Source organism: Neolamprologus multifasciatus, chromosome 14, assembly GCF_963576455.1.
Source record: "Neolamprologus multifasciatus chromosome 14, fNeoMul1.2, whole genome shotgun sequence".
NCBI classification, from domain to species: domain Eukaryota; kingdom Metazoa; phylum Chordata; class Actinopteri; order Cichliformes; family Cichlidae; genus Neolamprologus; species Neolamprologus multifasciatus.
In genome coordinates this window covers 18,826,183-18,844,178 of record NC_140452.1, presented here as the reverse complement: position 1 = coordinate 18,844,178, position 17,996 = coordinate 18,826,183, and the positions used below count along the sequence as shown (strand labels likewise).

The 17,996-nt window shown below is 41.7% G+C and overlaps 1 protein-coding gene across 1 annotated transcript in view; it reads right to left on the bottom strand.

Annotated features, from left to right (window-relative positions):
* Positions 1-17,255, bottom strand: part of prkd2 (protein kinase D2) — a 30,366-nt gene extending 13,111 nt beyond the window's left edge. Inside the window, exon 1 of the mRNA XM_085184586.1 lies at positions 16,055-17,255. Coding sequence (XP_085040712.1) covers positions 16,055-16,405 — 351 coding nt within the window. The 5' untranslated portion in view covers positions 16,406-17,255. The remainder of the gene's footprint in view (positions 1-16,054) is intronic.
* Between the last annotated feature and the right edge of the window lie 741 nt (positions 17,256-17,996).

Genomic DNA, 17,996 nt, shown 5'->3' with positions numbered 1-17,996 from the left:
CTCAGCTTTCTTTAGGTCCTGCCAAAGCATTTCAATGAACTGAAGCAACGCTGGAAAGAAAAGTGGTCCAAAATTCCTCAAAAATGTGAGAGACTGAAAAAGCCACATAGAAAATTATTACTTCAAGTTATTGCTGTTAAAGGTCTTTCTATAAGTGATTAAATCATGGGATTTAATTTGTTTTCACAGAAATGTGCATGTAAAAAATCTTTTTCACATGGTTGTCGTTTTGGTTTTTATGGGGCATCCTTTTCTAAAGTTTCAGTGTTGATGTATACACTGAAACGGTGGATTTAAAAAAAAAATACCTACACCAGAATTTTGAGAGATGTCCACCCCAGGAGACGGGTTTCACAGGCAGTGAAGCGGCTTCGTCACTCACAAATGTAGCTTTTACCAGGGACCGTATTAAAGGTCCTTCTTTTTAGTCAACTAACCAAGTGGATGCTGGCGTGAGGGTGGGACCCTATTTGAACAACAACAATAGTGGTGAAAGCAGGAAGCTTTCTGCATAGCTTTATGTGAGGTTCAGTAAAATCTCATGTCTGTTCAGTTACTATGAGAAAGAAAAACAGTGGAGACGCAGTCTTTAATATTAGTTGCTGTGAAAACACTTCTATTAATCGTGCAGACTACAAACGTAATGTTGCAATTTTTAAGTTCTGTGAAAAACAAATATTCAATTTCAGAATATAAACAGATAAATATGAAACCATCTTAATATTCTTAATGTTTTTATGGTTCGGTTTTTGTTTGTTCAGTTTCAGTTTCAGTTTGAGTTAAATTGACCCTTTAATCCCAACACTCTGGCACGGCAGTTTTTGGCTTTGAGTCAAGCAGACGTTGCAGATACAAATGAGCAGAGGCTCCAACCTTTCCCCAAGTACAGACTTAAAAACCCGCAATCACACACAGATTGATGTCTGATGGGAGTGAATCATGTAATAGCTACATGCATCGGTACCAGGGATTGCCACAACTAAGACCAACTGCAGCCATTAGTAATTACAAAACACCCACAGAGCCCAGATCAGAGGAGACTCCAAGCTCTTTCCAAATCCACAGACAGCCGTCTTCTATGAGCCCCGTGACGCTATTTGATGCCAGCCTCTCTGCGATTAATCTCACGCTGTTGATGTCACAGCTCGCCTCTTAGCAGGCAATTCAAGGCAGCTAGTCCAATTATTCTGCACATTGTGTATGTTTTGGACGATACAATGCAATAATCATAACTGCAGCTGCCACGTCTCTGCACACCACAAGTCTTTACAGATAGGCTGAAAAGCACAAAATCCAAGCTCCGTAAAACCACTGCTACCTCATAAAAAAATACTAATTTTCTTTTTTTTTGTAATGGTGGAATAAGAATAAAGTACCACAAATAATTTTCATCTATGTCAGCATGCTGAGAAATTTAAACATTAGCCTTATAATCATACACTGTATATTTTGCTGTGAGGTTAAAAGCTATATTCTTACAAGATGTGGAGTCTGAATATATCTGTTTGTGTACATTGTGTGCACAAAGACCTGATGGTATTGTAGTATATAGTTAGGTGTAGCATAGTGTGATGAGGTTTGCCTGCAGAAGGGGTGGATCTGTAGCTGCTTTCTCCGAGGTACCAGGGATCAGGTTGCCTAGTGTTCCCTCTACTATTCAGGTCAATGAAGCCATTATGAGTGAAATGAATTATGAACTAGGATTTCTTTATGTCCCCTGCCTTTGTTTTCCCGTCACCTTTAATTTCCTCTTCAATACTAACTGTCCTTTAATGGCCTCTTTTATTGATTAGTCTTCCTTCCTCCTTTTTTTCTGTCTACACACTGATGAGAAACAGGACAGAAACTGCCTTATAAAGTAAACTAATAAAGGCCGACATTGTCTTTAGTGTGGTTCACACCCTCTCACTCAAGGTGATGTCACGGTAAAGTTGGAAGATAGATCTCTCACTTCATCACTGACTTGACTAACACACTTTGTTCAGAAGGTTTGATTAGTGGGGACATTATTAAATAACAGACTATATGATAGCACACAGTTACGGTAACAAATAAATAACTTTTCAATACTACGATTTTATGGACACAATAAAAATAATCTGGACCTTAACAGGTCTTAAAAGTTAGTAAAAACAACCTGAAATAAACTACAAAAAAATTAAATAAAATCACATATTTGATCATATCTTTATTTATTTACCAAAAACAAAGCCAAAAATGCAGAAGCAGTGTGTGAAAATCTAACTATACCCTACAGTTCAATAGCTTGTAGAACACTTTTAGCAGAAGTAACTCGAAGTAATTTGGCTTTCTCAGGTCAAAGACTTCATTGTTCCAGAAGTCTTGTGGTTTTTTCAAATGCAATTTTGCAAACTGAAACTATGCTGCCATATTCTCTTGGAAACCTTTCCAAACAAACCAAATCTGGTCAGTGTTGTTATAATTGTACTTTCATGAGCCCTGTAGAATCTAAGGATTTTTGCCAATTCCTCTGCATGTAAATGCATGGTCTAACCTTGAAATGAATTTCCTGCGATGTCCACTCCTGGGAAGAGTTCGCTACAGTGGATCAGCTGCCTCCATCTTATACTATTCCTAGAGCAGCAGAAATAGTAGCAGTCCAATGGAAAGATTGGCGACCATTCTGAATGCTCTCTGCTCTTAACGGCATTCGTTCTCACTATAAAACGATGGAGTTATAACCCTTCCCAGACTGATGTGCAACAACAAATGCTTCGTCGCTGACGTCTTTCCCCATCTGCTTTTATAGAGCTGCTCACATTAATGGATGGTCGGTCAATCAAGAGCATTTGATTAGCAGGACCTGGCGGCTACTTATTCCCTTAATGAAACGAATATAGGTTTACTTACAACTGAATAAGGGTGTACTTTCCTTTTTACCCTGAAGGCAAAACCCTTGTTCCATTACACAATGGTAACAATTAAATGAACAAATAACAATTTAAAGTTTCTCAATACAGGCTTCAGAGAAAGAGTGCATGATATTGTTACAATATCCAAAGAACATGCGTAATGATGACAAAAAAACAAATAACGACCATCAAGCCTTGTTGTTCAAGCAATGTTCAAGCCTTCAGCACACATGCATAACTCAACCCTATGGAGGCACCATTAATAATGAGCAACAAGGACTACTGAGTAATAAACGGTGTCACGACAGCGGTTTCTTTCTGAAAGAAAATGCCAAATCATATTCTGCATGTTTTGAAAAAAACAAAAAAACAAAACATGGCTTCGTGGTAAGTCTGGTGCTAAGCTGCCTTGCAGTCCAACACTGTCACTGGCTGAAAACATCTAAAACATGCTACTGATGCACATCTGTAGATTGCTATAACAACCTGTAATAACAAATAGTGTCTTAAGAAGCAAATGGTTTTCATTTTTTCAATCAAAGACCAACTCACAGCAAGCAGCCTCACACGGATAAATTGCTGCTCTCGTGTAAGCGGTGGCAATACATGAACAGATGTGGTTGACAGGAAGCTGTTCAAGTACTTTAAAGTTTCAGAAGGCAATCGTGAACAGCCATGTATCTAAATTCATAACCCAAGCAAACGTCACCATTGTCACCCTAAACAATGATAAGTGCCACTTTTTGTTGATGTGGGCCTTTGTGTGCTGTTGCAACTTTCAACTTTAATGAGAGCAAGATAAAAAAAAATTATACCAGATTACACAGGAACACAGACTCACACACAAAATGATTCAAACACAACAAGTGATGTGCTCTTTATACACAAAACATCATCTCAGTTTGTGCCCTCACACAGATACCATCAAAGTATTGGCTTTTGGGAAATTTTAGCTTGGGGAGAAAAAAAAGAAACAAACAAAAACATAACCCAGACACATGCACACTTGAGGTCACATCAATGCTTGCCATTTCCTCTCTTACTTTATTTCCTTGTCAATCGCCTCAGGTTTTGGTCATATAAAGCAGGTCAAATGCACAGTGGTAAAGAGCGATTTTTATCTGACATCAAACAAGTGCAGGCAGTTTTGATCATTTTTTAAAATATTCTACAAGTTTTTCAAACTCTAGAAGGGATGAAAAACTTTATTTTGCTTAACTTAATACTCCTCGTACACATCGGCTACTTTCGCCTCCTCTGATGACGAGTTGTTCTGAGGAATGAATGAAAGACGACAAAATTTATTCTGCTAAAACAGCAGCAGGAGCAGCAGCATGTAGATTATATTTCATGTTTTATTTGAGTAAGCACATCGGCTACAGGTCATTACAATCTAACCAAAGCATCACTGCGTACGTGTAAAGCATTACCACTGACGTCCAGTTCAGTCAGCGCCATTTCAAAGTTGAGGTTATGTCAAACAGCTACAGAACAGTGCTTCTAAATATAGACCCTCTTTATATAAAAGGCACTGCATGTGTGAAGAACAGAGACTTTTATGTCCTGCTGAGTTCGCTAGTTGCTTCTGCTTTTCATCTTCCCCATCACTTCCCCTCCTGAAGCTCTGCGCCAGCCATCATCAACCACCAAGCCACGCAAGAATGTATGCTCGGGCATGCACAATGAATGCAGCCGCTTCTTCGGTGCCAGCTAGCCATAGCTATGCAGCTTACAAACAGCAAATTTCGATCTTTATCCTCCTCACTTTTACTGCATTTGACAAAGCTTAGATGTTGTGAATTTACTGAATGTGCATGATGCTTCGGATGTAACTTGTACTCTGTCGGCTGCTTGGCGAGAAATGATGATTGTTAATTTTGTTTCAGACAATACGGGGAAACTGCAAAACCTCAGACAAACAAACAAAAAAAAACAAACAAAACTATTCTGACAACCTTACGCCAGGGAGCTCTGCATCAATCATTTTACATCACTATTGCAGACTTTTATTAACTAAGCTTAACTTGGTGGATTAAACGAATTAGAGGTGGCCATGTTTTAGGATTAATAAGAGAAATATTATCCTTTTATTTCAATTTGTTGTTATCGCCACAACAGGAATTGCAAACTTGGCATGAGCATATGGTTTATAGCTTTTTGAAGGTGTAAAGGATGTATAAACATAAAATATGGGCCTGAGGAAGGAGAGTAAGACATGTTCAAATAAGGCACTTAGAATTGTCACTGAATACACAAATGAAAGTGTTAAGTCAAAGACAAAAAAAAAGTTTCCAATTTTATTTAAAAAACTAACCATGTAGTTTAGACATCCAGTTCATAAAAGCCACTGAATTTCCCTAGCTGCGTATGCAAAGAACACCAGTTGTGACCTTTTGGCAACACGGCTGAATCATTTTCAAAACAGCATTAAGAGCAACACACAGAACATAAAAAAAAAAAATTAAAAAAAACACCGCAGCTCTTCAGAATCAGCTGGGCCAATCTCCAGTGACAAGAACTTGGACGTCAGCGTCGCTGTGTACACCGCATGCTGAGCTCTGTAAACAGTGTGACCTCCATAGCCTTACATGGTCCTCCACAGTGATGTGTTTCTGCAGCAGAAGCTGGCTATCACAACAGGAACCCGATCCAGGCGTTTTATAGCAGACAGGAAACATGTTGTATCCCTTCAAACAACACACATTGTTTGAGCATCCACATCTTGCTGTGTAACCCCTCCCCCCCAAAAAAGTGCACGTGTGCGCGGACGCCACACTCTTGAGAATGAGGGTGATAATGGGTGGAGCTACACCTGTACTTCACTTTCTGCTTTTTATCTCAGTCAGACACACCCCTGAGGCTGCGCCATAAATCCCACCATCCTTGTTAACGTGTCAGGCACGGGACTCTGTAAGAACCCCACCTTTTTGAAAATGATGAGGTGTTTAATGAGGGGCTGCCATGGTAACGGGCACGTAAAGACGTCAACGTTTCTGCCCTCATTAGATCCTAACAACAAGTTGATGTAGCGCAGGAATTTTTCCTTTTGTGCTGACAGCGTTCATAATGGAACAAATGCGTTACTGTGCTGGTTGTTCTATTTTTAACCCCAGTAAGGTCACATGCTGGTGAAAAGATGGAGTCCACAAAAAAAAAAAAAAAAATATGATAATCATCCCTGCTCTTTACAGTGTCCTCAGTCACCTGCAAAGACTATACTGTGCACCGTGCTGGATTTAAAGAAAAGAAAGCTGTTGTCTCTGAAACACAAACGTCACATAATAAATTGCAGGAGTGACTGACAGCTCTGTGCCAGGACTACAAGGAATTAAGCAAAACCCATGACGTCAGCTAACCGCTGGGCTTGGCAGACATAAAGACTTGGCAGAAAGAAAGCAAAACGAGGATGAGTAAAAGAAGCACAAATGAAATGTAAATAACGCAGTAAAGTAAACTATGCCCTCATGCCGTCACTAGAATTACATCCAAGTAAATCACTTGTGAACAGTGGGGAATTATCTGAAATTTCCGGCTTCTTCTAGAAAGTCTCGTCTGTTTAACTGTTAAAGTATGAATGTGACTGTATACACACACGTCGTAAAAGATTCAAAGCAAGTCGAGAGATTTTGCATCAAGATTATCAGTGGAAATAATGGAAATCGTTTTACTATCATGATCTCTGCAAAAGGCGCACTGAAGGTCAGATGCAAAAGCTTCTTTCTTCCTGGATTTGATGAGCTTCCTGTTTGAAACGTGATACTAGGAAAGACTTTTTCAGCATCAAGTAACCTAATATGAATAAACATCTACTGGCAAACAAAGGTTGCTTTATTTATTGCATGAGCCTGAACATCGAAGACAGGGAAAATGCAGTGAATCTGTGCCAGTCTGAGTGGCTGCTTAAACAAGTAGGGTGAGATTTGCCAAACAAATGATTGAAGAAATCTCTTCCAAGTAACATGCTCTGCACAGATGCCCATATACTTTTCTTACCTTTACTGGATTAACTTTTAAAAACTAAGAAGACTAAGTCATCTGTGAGATTTCTACAGTAGTCAGTAGTAGTCTTCACACTTTTTGTCTTTTTGGTCAGCTGTGACTTACTGCTGATTGTAAAATTACTGGTGATTGGTTAGATGTTGATTCCCAGCATGGATTTTGAACAAAAACTTAATGTAAGCCTCTGAATTAGTATAGCTTCGGTGGTACTGCCTGACTCATGCTTTTCTGGTAAAGTGTTCTTGTGTACCCGTGTAGTCCTGGAGAGCAAAGCCATCAAGTTTACATTCCCGGCGTGCTGGTTTCTAAATACCACAGATTTCTGTGTAAACCAGAGAAACTGGAAGGGAGGGAGTGCGAATCATCACATTCACACATCAAGCACATAGATTATAACATACACGCAATAAAGTTAGAAAACACTTAATCATAAAGATTCATCACGGAAAAATCATTAAGCTAATGACGCACAAAAAAAACTGTTGTTAGGCACTCTTGTGCATGATATTAAAAGTGCAAGCAGCACATAGATCAAGCTAAAATAAACGAAAATGGTAAAAGGTTATGTGTAATGTGTGTGTCTGTGTGTGTGTACTTAGTAGGTAAATGGAAGAAGCCTAGTCCCGAGCAGGAGCGCAGGGACAAAGCATCTCATTCTGCTCCAAGCATCACGGAGGATGGAGAGGTAATTTGAGAGCCGTAAGCAGGCATGAGAGAGGGGTCTTGGGATAAAGGAGGCGCACACTACTCTTTCTGAACCAGTCTTTTGTTGGTAGCAGCTCCTGTCTGCATCAACCACCACCCTTCTCCTCCTCCTCTCCCTTTCCTTGGCACAGGTCTGGGAAGGTAAGCCGACTGAAACACCGGACCCAATCCACTTTGCGTGCAACTTACTGATTCATGACAAGAAGCTGGGGGGGGGGAGACAGGGCTTCATCTGACTCAAATAGCCAATTGTAATTCATTAAGGAAGCGCCCCAAAAAATATGTTTCAAAATAGATAAATAAATAAAAATGAAAAGACAAACAAATGTTTGTTTGTATTTTAACTACATGCTGATGAAGATCACTGGACTGAAAGTAGACGGAGCTGAAGATTCCTTTCTGATTGCATCATGAAAAACTAGCTTAGCTAGCTCTTGTATATACCTTGTATATACCTTAAGTAACATATTGTCTCCACATAACTGACAGAAATGACTCATTCACAGTGATAATCATGGCGGAATAGGAGGAAAGCTGGGAATTTCTCTGCATGACTGCTTCTGAATTACAGTGTGACGTTCCAGGATCTCCCTGCGTGCTACTATCCCCCAAAGTTCTGGAAAAGATAACTCCTTTAAATCCAACTCTAACATAACACCAACAGCAAACGTGCGAATCATAATTGACAGAAACAATGCATTCTCCCTCCAGTGTGTCAAACAGAACTGTCACTGAGACACGCACAAGGTGGGTTGGTTTTTTTTTGCTTTTTGCTTTGTCACAATGACTGTAGCAGCGCTGGACAGCGAGACGTAACAGTTCATATTTAATGTGGGTCAAAGTCCGCATTTGGAGGTTAGAGGCGTAGCGGTGTAATAAGTCATACGTTTCATAACCAACGCTTGGACCTGTGTTTAATTTATTTTACACTCACCGACTTGTTTTTTCTGTCACCCTTTTTACTTCCATTTCTCGTTAGGTTTAAGCACCAAAACCTACTTGGTTAGGTTTAGAAAAAGATTGTGGTTTGGGTTTAACCAGCCCCTTTGCATCACTAACCCTGTATGCTAGGGGTCCTTTACAACCGTCCCTATTTTGGGAATGAGACCCACAGAACTAGTGCAGAACACCACCTTGTGCCTGTCCTTGATACACCAGCGATTCTCTATTCTCCTTTTCTTTCCTCTTTACAATCAGTTTCCCTAATCATCATTACTCAACTTGCTCTGAATACACCATAAGAAGTTCTCCAGAGAAAAAGCACACATGCAATGGCCCATGTGAGGGCTGTTTGTACATTCTCCATGTGCCAAGAGTGCCATGGGGACACAAACACACAAAGCTGCATGCTGAGGGCCACAATGGGCCACATTACTGCGCTCTGAGTCATCCCTCCCCTCTTTTTTCGTCTGTCCCCTCTCCTCTCTTCTTTTCCCATTTTCCTCTCCCCATGTGTTGCCTGGCTTTAGCACTGAAGTGAAAGAGCAGAAGAAAGAAAAACCCAGAGGCTAAACACTGAACTCCAGTCATATGATAAAAGTGTGGCCACACATTTATAGAGATGAGTTGGTGTTGCTTCTGCTCTTACAAAGCCTGTTTTTGATAGAAAATGAATAAAACAAATCAAGAATCCACTTAAACATACTAAACCTTATTTGCTCTGCCCACATGCCTGTATGCACACTCTTGTCACATGACACGTGCAATGGGTCAGTCAGCTATTCTGCATCCTACATGACTGCAATGACATCTATGATACTCAAATTCATAAATCTATGATTATCCTGATTATTATTATTTCAAACAGTTCTTATACCACTATAGTACTCATGTGTGTGCGTGAAAAGGACAAAGGCCTGTAACTGATCGTTAATGTTTGCTACGGTCGGTAAAATATCCATTTAATGATTGAGGTGGGATCATTATACAAGGAACAGATAAAGCATTTGGTGTATATATTCTCTATATATCTCATGTTGAGAGCTGTGTGCTTCTTACACTGACACCAACCCCAAATTCCCGTCAGTACTGATGTCATGTGTTTACCTACTGAGGCAGGACTTAACCCAAACATAATTTTTGGGTTAAATTAGACTCTTCCATAAAGTAAACCATGTTAAAGGCTTCTCTTTCATTTTCAGGGTTACCAGAAGGCCATTTAATATATGATTTGTTACCTGAAACTGAATTACAACAGAAAAGGAAGAACATGTGTTTGTGAAACTTCACAAATACATGTTCCAGTAGACAGGAAGTTTTCTTTTGAAACAGCACTGGCAGTAGAACTTAGTTGTGTTTTATTGCTTTACAATGACATGATATGTTAACCTTTTATATATCTTCTTATGTTTTATTGTGAAGCACTTTGTGATTGTTATACAAATGCATTTTATTTACTTTTAGAGACAGGGCTCATTACTGAGAACAAAAAGAAACTATATTCCTAATAATCAGAAAATTGTTTCCCTTATTCTTAAGAGGGTTGTAGGGGTGCTGGTGTCCATCACCCTGGCCAAGAGATTCAAGGGATTTGATTTGATTTGGCCATTATCTATTCTTTCATGTGAACAATCTCAGCAGCAAATCAGGTTTCAAACACATGAAAGAAAAAAATATCGCCATCTTTCATCCCACCTCTCATCTTCTCTCTCTGATAACTATCCTCCTCACTGCACTGCAGGCAGAAGCGTGTGCTTTGAATAATCAAATGCTACTGTGCAGGCTAAGCTTCCCCTACACCAGCAACCGCTAGGAGACACCAGGCACAGTCAGTCATGCAAAGCTGTTCCGCTACTACGCAAATCAATGGGGGTGAGAGCGATGGCTTTAGGTAAGGTGAATTGACATATACACACACACACATACACATGTGTATGTGCAGGTAAACCTCTTTGAAAACACTAGCTCCTTTATAGTAATAAAGGTTTAGCTGATGTTGGTCACAGTGAGATCAGAGCATTTGGCTAAGGCTGCTTAAACTGGTGAGCTGCTGCATTATTTTCACTCAATCATTAAATGTCGTAAGGCAGGGTTTGTTCTTTCACCTGCACGTCCACCTGCCAGTGTCTTGCTAATTGACAGGCATTTATTCACAGACCAACAAAGGTTTGTTCTGATAAGCAGAGTGTATTTGCCCAGGAGCTCAGACACATATGGGAGGCTTTTTAATAATCTAAGCAGCAAGCTAAAACCCACACAACATTAGATCACTACAGTGAATGAAAGTGTAACTGTAGGGTGGCCACTGCTTTCACCTTCAACAACGCTCAACAAGGAACTGTGCCATTTCATATGAGTATTATGGCCTTGTTTGTCACACTGGGCCTTTATCTGGAAAATCAGGGCCAGCTGTTGAGTTACTTTACACTGGTGTGTGTTTGTGTGTGCATGTGTGTGTGTCTCTGTGTGTTATACTTGTATAAGTAAGTGAGGTAAACAGGAGGTGGTGTGTATGATCCCATTCCCAGGGCCAAACTTCTTCTCCAGGGAGAGAGATAAAGCAGCAGCCCTTCCAAAACGGAGATGGAAACAATGGCCAGGGCTGGGGCTCTCAGTCGCAGCTGTATGCGTGTATATTTTTTTGTGTGTGACACACAAAGCGTGCATGTGTGTGGCTCCATATGCTTCTGTTTTTAAGGAATGGACTGGTACTTCAATGGCAGTTTTCTACTCAGTTTAAGCACTCAAAGCCATTTCTACTACAAGTCTCGTTCAACCAATCTCAAACACATTCATGCACTGCTTTTATATATAGCACTTTAACAGTAAACAGTAATTCCTACAAATCTAAAAGATTTCACAGCAGCGCGATTCCTTGCAAACACTGCTGGATCCCACATTGTTCAGTGCATGTTAAGTGTGTCACCGCGGATTAGATCACAGACGTGTTTAACAATCCGGTAATGTGACACAGTCGACACTGACGGGGCTCGACAGGTTCTCGCTTGTGTTCGCATGCTGACTCTCACACACTGTTACACACCCAGTGACGTCAAGCCAGATTGTACTGCATCTACTTAATGACGAAATTCAACAAATTGTTTTCGTTGGAAGAAAAGACACGTTTAACTACTGCGGCACGCCTTTTGTCAAACTAACTGAATGAGGTAGTCATGGGGGGGGTAACAAGGACATTTGACTTATTATTTCCTAGAAAGTATTAATGTTCAAACCACTATTCTCCTATTGCAGACAAAGCAGAATGTTTCGTCTGCAACAGAGAAAACTAAACAAAAAAAACATGACAAAACAAAAACCCTGATACAAAGATCAGCCTGCAGGTAGAGGTAGTGGCAGAAGGTAGACCCAAAGAGATTACAGTGAATGAATGGTGGATGGGATGCAGTGGGAAAGAGGAGGCTGAACGTGACAGGAAGCTGAAGATAAGGCAGGGAGTGAAGATGAGTGGATAAGAGAGGAAATACAAGATCAAAAGGCAAAGAGGGAAGAAGTCCAGGAGGTTGGTACCCTGAAGACAGTTAGCAGAAACAGCTGTTGTTACGAAAGGAAAGGAGTTCTGTCTATAATTTTAAAAAGATGGCAGGAACATGCACGGAAAAGGGAAAGTAAATCATGAAAGATCAGAAAGGAAAGTGGTTGAGGCCTGTCCAACAAGACCAAATGCATGAGTGCCGCCACAGCGTATGGCTGAATGAAGACAGACTTCTGATTTCCAGGCCACATCATCAGGTCGTCCTCCATCAGGAGTAGAGGGGTTGCACTACATTATATTTTAGATTTTAGATTCATAGCAGTGTTTGGAAAAGTTTAGAAACAACATAGTGCTTGTGACTAAAGGCAGAATTGTGCTGCTGGCTGAGGTTAATGCTCCGATCTGGAGACTCGAAAAAGCAACAGAATTGTAATTAAGATGGGGTGTTGTGTTGGAAGCGCAGCGTGCTTCTCCAGTCAGAAGTGAATGGAAAAATGTGTCAATGGAACACAAGGAGGGATCCTGTGAATAAACAGAGTCTATGACTCACCCTTTCTGGGATGGGAGAGATGACCGTAGGTGGGGGTGGCGGTGTGGATACCAAACTACCTTCACTACCTCCCAAATCACACCACTGTAGGCATTCATGCAGTCCACCTCATGTGTTGCACTGGTGGTGTTGGCCAAGCCAAGACAAACCACCCATTGTCCAACTTTCCCACCTAAAGCTGCAGCTCCAAACGGGACAGGAATTTTTTTGCTTAGGGGATTTCAGGGATTTCTAAGCGTGTGCGTGTGCGCGTGCGTACGTGTGTGTGCGTGTGTGCATGTAAGAGAGAGAAAGACTCAACTAATAAGGTCTGACAAAGCTCAGGCTATATGACCCTTTTGTTTCGGTTACATTTTCACATTTTTTCCCTCTCTTTTATATAAAAATAAACAGTAAACATCATGCACAGACGAGAAATAACACATTACAATGCACACACCATCTAATCCCCCTCGATCAGAGATTCGTGTTGATTTTCATATAAGCTTGAGGCTGAAACACCAGCAGTTACTGTACAACACGCTGTCCCTTACGCTGACATTTGAACAGCAGAGTTTCTTTCACGGCTACTACATCTTTACAACTTTTACAAGAAAGGAGCAGCTTGCTGAGGTTGGAGCCTTGGTCAAAAAGAAAGGCGGGAACATCCTCATGCATTACCTTTTATCTTTTAAGGAGTAAACTGAGGAAGAAATGGATCCAATCCAGCAGAAACGCAGGAAAGCCCCATGCAGGACAACAATCTAAGCAGAGGTGCAGTTATATTACAATTGACATGACACATCACTACCATATGTAAATAAAGCAAACCATGCTTATCAAGCTTGGGTTACAAGCTCGAAATCAACCAATGCCCTGTTGAAAGAATTATATGTCCCATTTACAGCAGGGAAAATATTTAAAGTATAACACCTTCTAGGGCTGCACCTTTTTACCAAATCATTTGGAGGATGCTTGGAAGCTTATGCATCTTCCCAACATTTGGCATCTTTCAGCCAAAACAGCCCTACCAAAGATGTTGAAAACAACAAGACTGAAGCAAAGCAAAAAATAAAGCCAAGTTGTTTCTTTTTTTTTCCTAAAGTTTATGCTGTGGCGCAAGAACCACAAAGTGGTACCCAAAATGTGTATTTATCATTCTGCTGTGGAAACAACATTCCTCTCTCTGTCAGAAAAAGCAGACACGATTCCTTGTTGCCAGTCGCCATATTACAAAAGCTCTCTGGAAATGTAGCTCTGATAAATTATTTTCATAATTTATTTATTTCACACAGGCCCTGCAGAACACCTCATTTGCAGCTCCTCTGCCTTGCTAGCCTCTTCAGTAATTCAATTTTATTTATGTAGCACCAAATCACAACAGCAGTCACCTCAAAGCGCTTTATATTGTAAGGTCAAGGCCCTACAATAATACGGAGAAAATCCCAACAATCAAACCCCCTTGGAACGAGAACTGGGTGACAGTGGGATGGAAAAACTCCCTTTTAACAGGAAGAAACCTCCAGCAGTACCAGGCTCGGTTAAGGGCAATTAACCTAATCAACCAAATATACCATATAAGCAAATTATGCTCGTGACTCCCACCTCACTACTTCCTGTCTCACATCTGGCTGCTTCCCCGGCTTGTCACTGTGGAGTTAGAGAAAAAGTACATGCAAGGGGAAACACGCATGAAGAATCCCATAGAAATGGACACAGGTGCCACCTAGTTCACACAGAAAAATAAAGGATGTTTCAGCCTTGCTACAAGCATGCTTGAAATGACAAACTCTCAGCTTGCAGTACATTCTTTCCTTGCAGTACGTTCTTTCCTTGCAGTACGTTCTTTCCTTGCAGCACGTTCTTTTACTGGTATTCTGTTCCGAACTCATTTTAACAGTCCTACACCAAGATAATCTGTGCAACTGACTAATTAGCTAGAGGAGCAACTAAACAGGTTTAACAACAGAAAACTGTTAATGACTCCGAAGAAAGATGTACCGTGAAACAGCTGCAGGGGGGGTTTAAAATTACGTAACCTGGAAACAGTTTGGAAATTGGAAAAAGCAGGACAAAGAATAAGAAATACCTGAGGGCTACACTGAGTGTGAAAATAGCAAATAGCAAAGTAAAGGAAACAGCCTCTCTTTACATTACTCAACACATCTTTTGCCATCAAATGGCTCTTTAGTTGGACTAACACTGTCTGATACAAATAAAGCATCAGATGTAGATGCACTGCTGAATTATCTGTGTCTCCGAATTATACCAAGAGCATGGCGGTGAGCCACTCATATGACCAGGGAGAACAAAGACTGTTGTGCACAGGAACAGATTAGCAAAGAGGGTAAACTGGCTGGAGAGAGTTACCACTGCTTCCTGGAACATTTTCAGTAATGGAGAGTTTTACAGAACGGCTCTGAGCAGGCTGTGGAAATCTGCTAATCACCCAACAGCCTAGCTGGCAAATAAAAAACACATAAACTGCTCAAACTGCCACCTTAAGTGAATGGATAATGTTATTTCCTGTATGCTTGTGGATACACATTAAAATGTAAACAGTTTTCTGGAACTACACTATAAGGTTGAATAAATCAGCACAGTTCTCTCTTTTTTAAAAAAAAAAAAAAGATGTAATATCTCCCATAACACTTGTTGCTTCCTGTTATAAAGAGGATGTCACTGCCCCCCCCCCCCCCCCCCCCCAAAAAAAAGTCATTTCTCTGCACGTGTGTTTTTTGAGGTTTTCTCTTTCAGTTAAAAGGGTGTTTTGGGGGTTTTGTGCAAGAAATCTACACGTTTCCCACTGAACATGTAAAACCTGCAAAGGCTACAAGTCCTTTAAAAGATGTGCTTTAAAAAAAAATCACATTAAGGTCATTAAGGTGAAAACAGCGCGTGCAAAGTAAGACAAAAACAAGTGTTAATGATCACTGACAGCAGAAGATAAAAACGATCACTGAAGCGTACGGCACAGAACTAAAATTGGCCAAATGTGTTCGTATGCCATGACATGCAAAACCAGCGATGCTGCGCCAAGGAGAAGTGAAAGCAACGTTGACCATTACAACCCCAGGTCACAGTAAATGGGCGAAGCTCGTCTAATTATATATGTATAAATGTAGATGCCACTAACCTGCACTAAATCAGCCTTTTTACGCAATGGAAAAGTAACTAATTGATAAAAGTGACAAATATCAACCTCTTTGTATTCGCATACACGCTGAATAAGGGAAGACTAAACAGGGAAAACAGGGAAAGGGAAACAGGGAAAAATGCTAATCGCTGTCCTCTGACCTGTTTATTCTAGAAACTTCTGTCACTTTTATTACGCTTTGACAACAATGGAGTGCGCGCAAAGAGTTTGTTGCAAGACCAGCACACACACAGGCTGAAAGTGAAAGGTGTAACAAAAACTGTTCACCTGACAGGTATGAAAACTACACATGCCACTAAGGGCTTGCACTTAAAACGGTTTCCATCTGGAGAAAACACAAACACCCACCCGCTTCTTACCTTGGTGTCAACAATGGAGCAGGCCATTTGTTTCACATAGGCCAGGTCAGCAGCCTGGGGCATGAGGACAGATTCTCTGGTCAGACCAATCTGGATGATGAAGGACACCCCTGCTGGAGTTTGGGGCATCGTGGGCATCACGGGGATCACGGGCATCACAGCCCCAGCACCGCCACCATGCCCTGGAGTCAGCTCCATCACAGGAAAGCCACCCGGAGTGGGCAAAGAGTGCATGGCGATGGGGGTCCCCTGCTGGATCAAAGCTGAGCTTGGTGGTAAGGTGCCACCTGAGGGGAAGAAGACCTGAGCCATCGCCGCCCCCGAGGGCATACAAGGGCTAGCATTAGCCATTCAGAGTCCGCTGGCTCTCACAAACACGCAGGTGCAGTCTGAAGTTTTCGGAAAAGCAACACTCATTCAAGCGGAGGGCTACACACGCTGAAACATGGATATACACACACACGCACGCACGCACGCACGCTGAGTGGACGGCTCCACTTTCCTCCGAGTCCCGCGTCAAACCCGCTTCCTTCCAGCGGCTCAAGGAAGAAAATCCTTATCCAGGAAGGAGCACTTCTTTTCTTCAGGCTTCGCTTATTGTTCAGGCATGGCAGGCGTGAGCGGTGTGTGCCTGTGTGTGTGTGAGAGAGAGAGAAACACTCACAAAGTAAAGAGTCTGAGAACACTACACCTCCAGCCTTCTCTCCTCCACCCCTCCTTCACTTCTCGCATCCAAAAGGCGCTGCTCTGCAGAGGAGAAAGTCCAAACTTGGTTGTGAAACTCTCCGCCGCGGGCAGAGAGGGAGAGAGAAAGAAAACAACAACAATGCCCAAACTTTGTTGTGCTCTTCTCCAGGCTCACTTACAAAATGGCCTCCTTTAAACAGGAAACAGTGAGAATGAAGGGGAGCTAGAGACCGCACTCCTTTTTACGAGACCTTGCCCTGTTTCAGTTTCAACCCCTGTTCGGTCTTTTTTGTGAAAAAGAAGAGCGAAAAGCGCTGTCTGAGGGTACCTCCCTCTACCCTCCCTCCTGCCTTCGCATCTTACGCTAAACAAGGAGGAAGTGAAATGACGGACACATCTTGAAGCCAATAGGCATTCAGAAAGTCCTAACTCCCAAACTCCCCCCTCTTCCCTTTCCTCTTCTGGCTCCCTTCCTTAGTTTAGGGACATTTGTCTTGTTTGGTCCCTCCTGTAGCCGGAGACAGCATAGATACATGGCCCAGGGCGCTGCTTCACGCATAAAACCCCTCCCATCGCTTTCTCGTCCTTCCTTTAAGTTCACAAGCCACCTTCTGTCTCTCCTAAAATTGCCTTATTTTTCCTCTGTATTTTTTTTTTTTTTTTTGGGGGGGGGGGGGGGGGGGGGGGGGGGGGGGGGGGTGGGGGGGGGGGGGGGGGGGGGGGGGGGGGGGGGGGGGAGACACGCCTCTCATAAACTGCAGAAAAAAGGACCGCACCTATGGAAGGTTCTTTTCATGCTCCAGGTTTCATGAAAATTGAGAAGTTTCATGGCCTGAGAGTGGTTACTTGGGTGGGTTTGGACAATGACACTCTGTATGCAGCAGATTAAAAGGGAAAAAAAAGTTTGGTTAATGAAGTCATCAGCGTGACTGTGACTCCTCACTGGTAATCTAATCATTTAACACAGTAAGAATGCTTGTGAAATTTGTGGTTTCCTACTTGAAGTTATAATAAACCGCTCTGATTGGTTATGCAATTTATCTCAGTGCCACTGTCGCGCTTATATCTGTGAAGGCATCTCCCGACGTTCATTTCATACAAATTAAATAAGGCGAGTTAGACTTGGATGAAACAAGATAGAAACCAAAACGCTTGAATTGATTCGATTTGCCACCACAAGGGGGCAGTGTTGGATAAAATCGGATCTTACAGACCCTGTGTGATTTGGATTTAAAATGTTTGATTCCCAAGCATT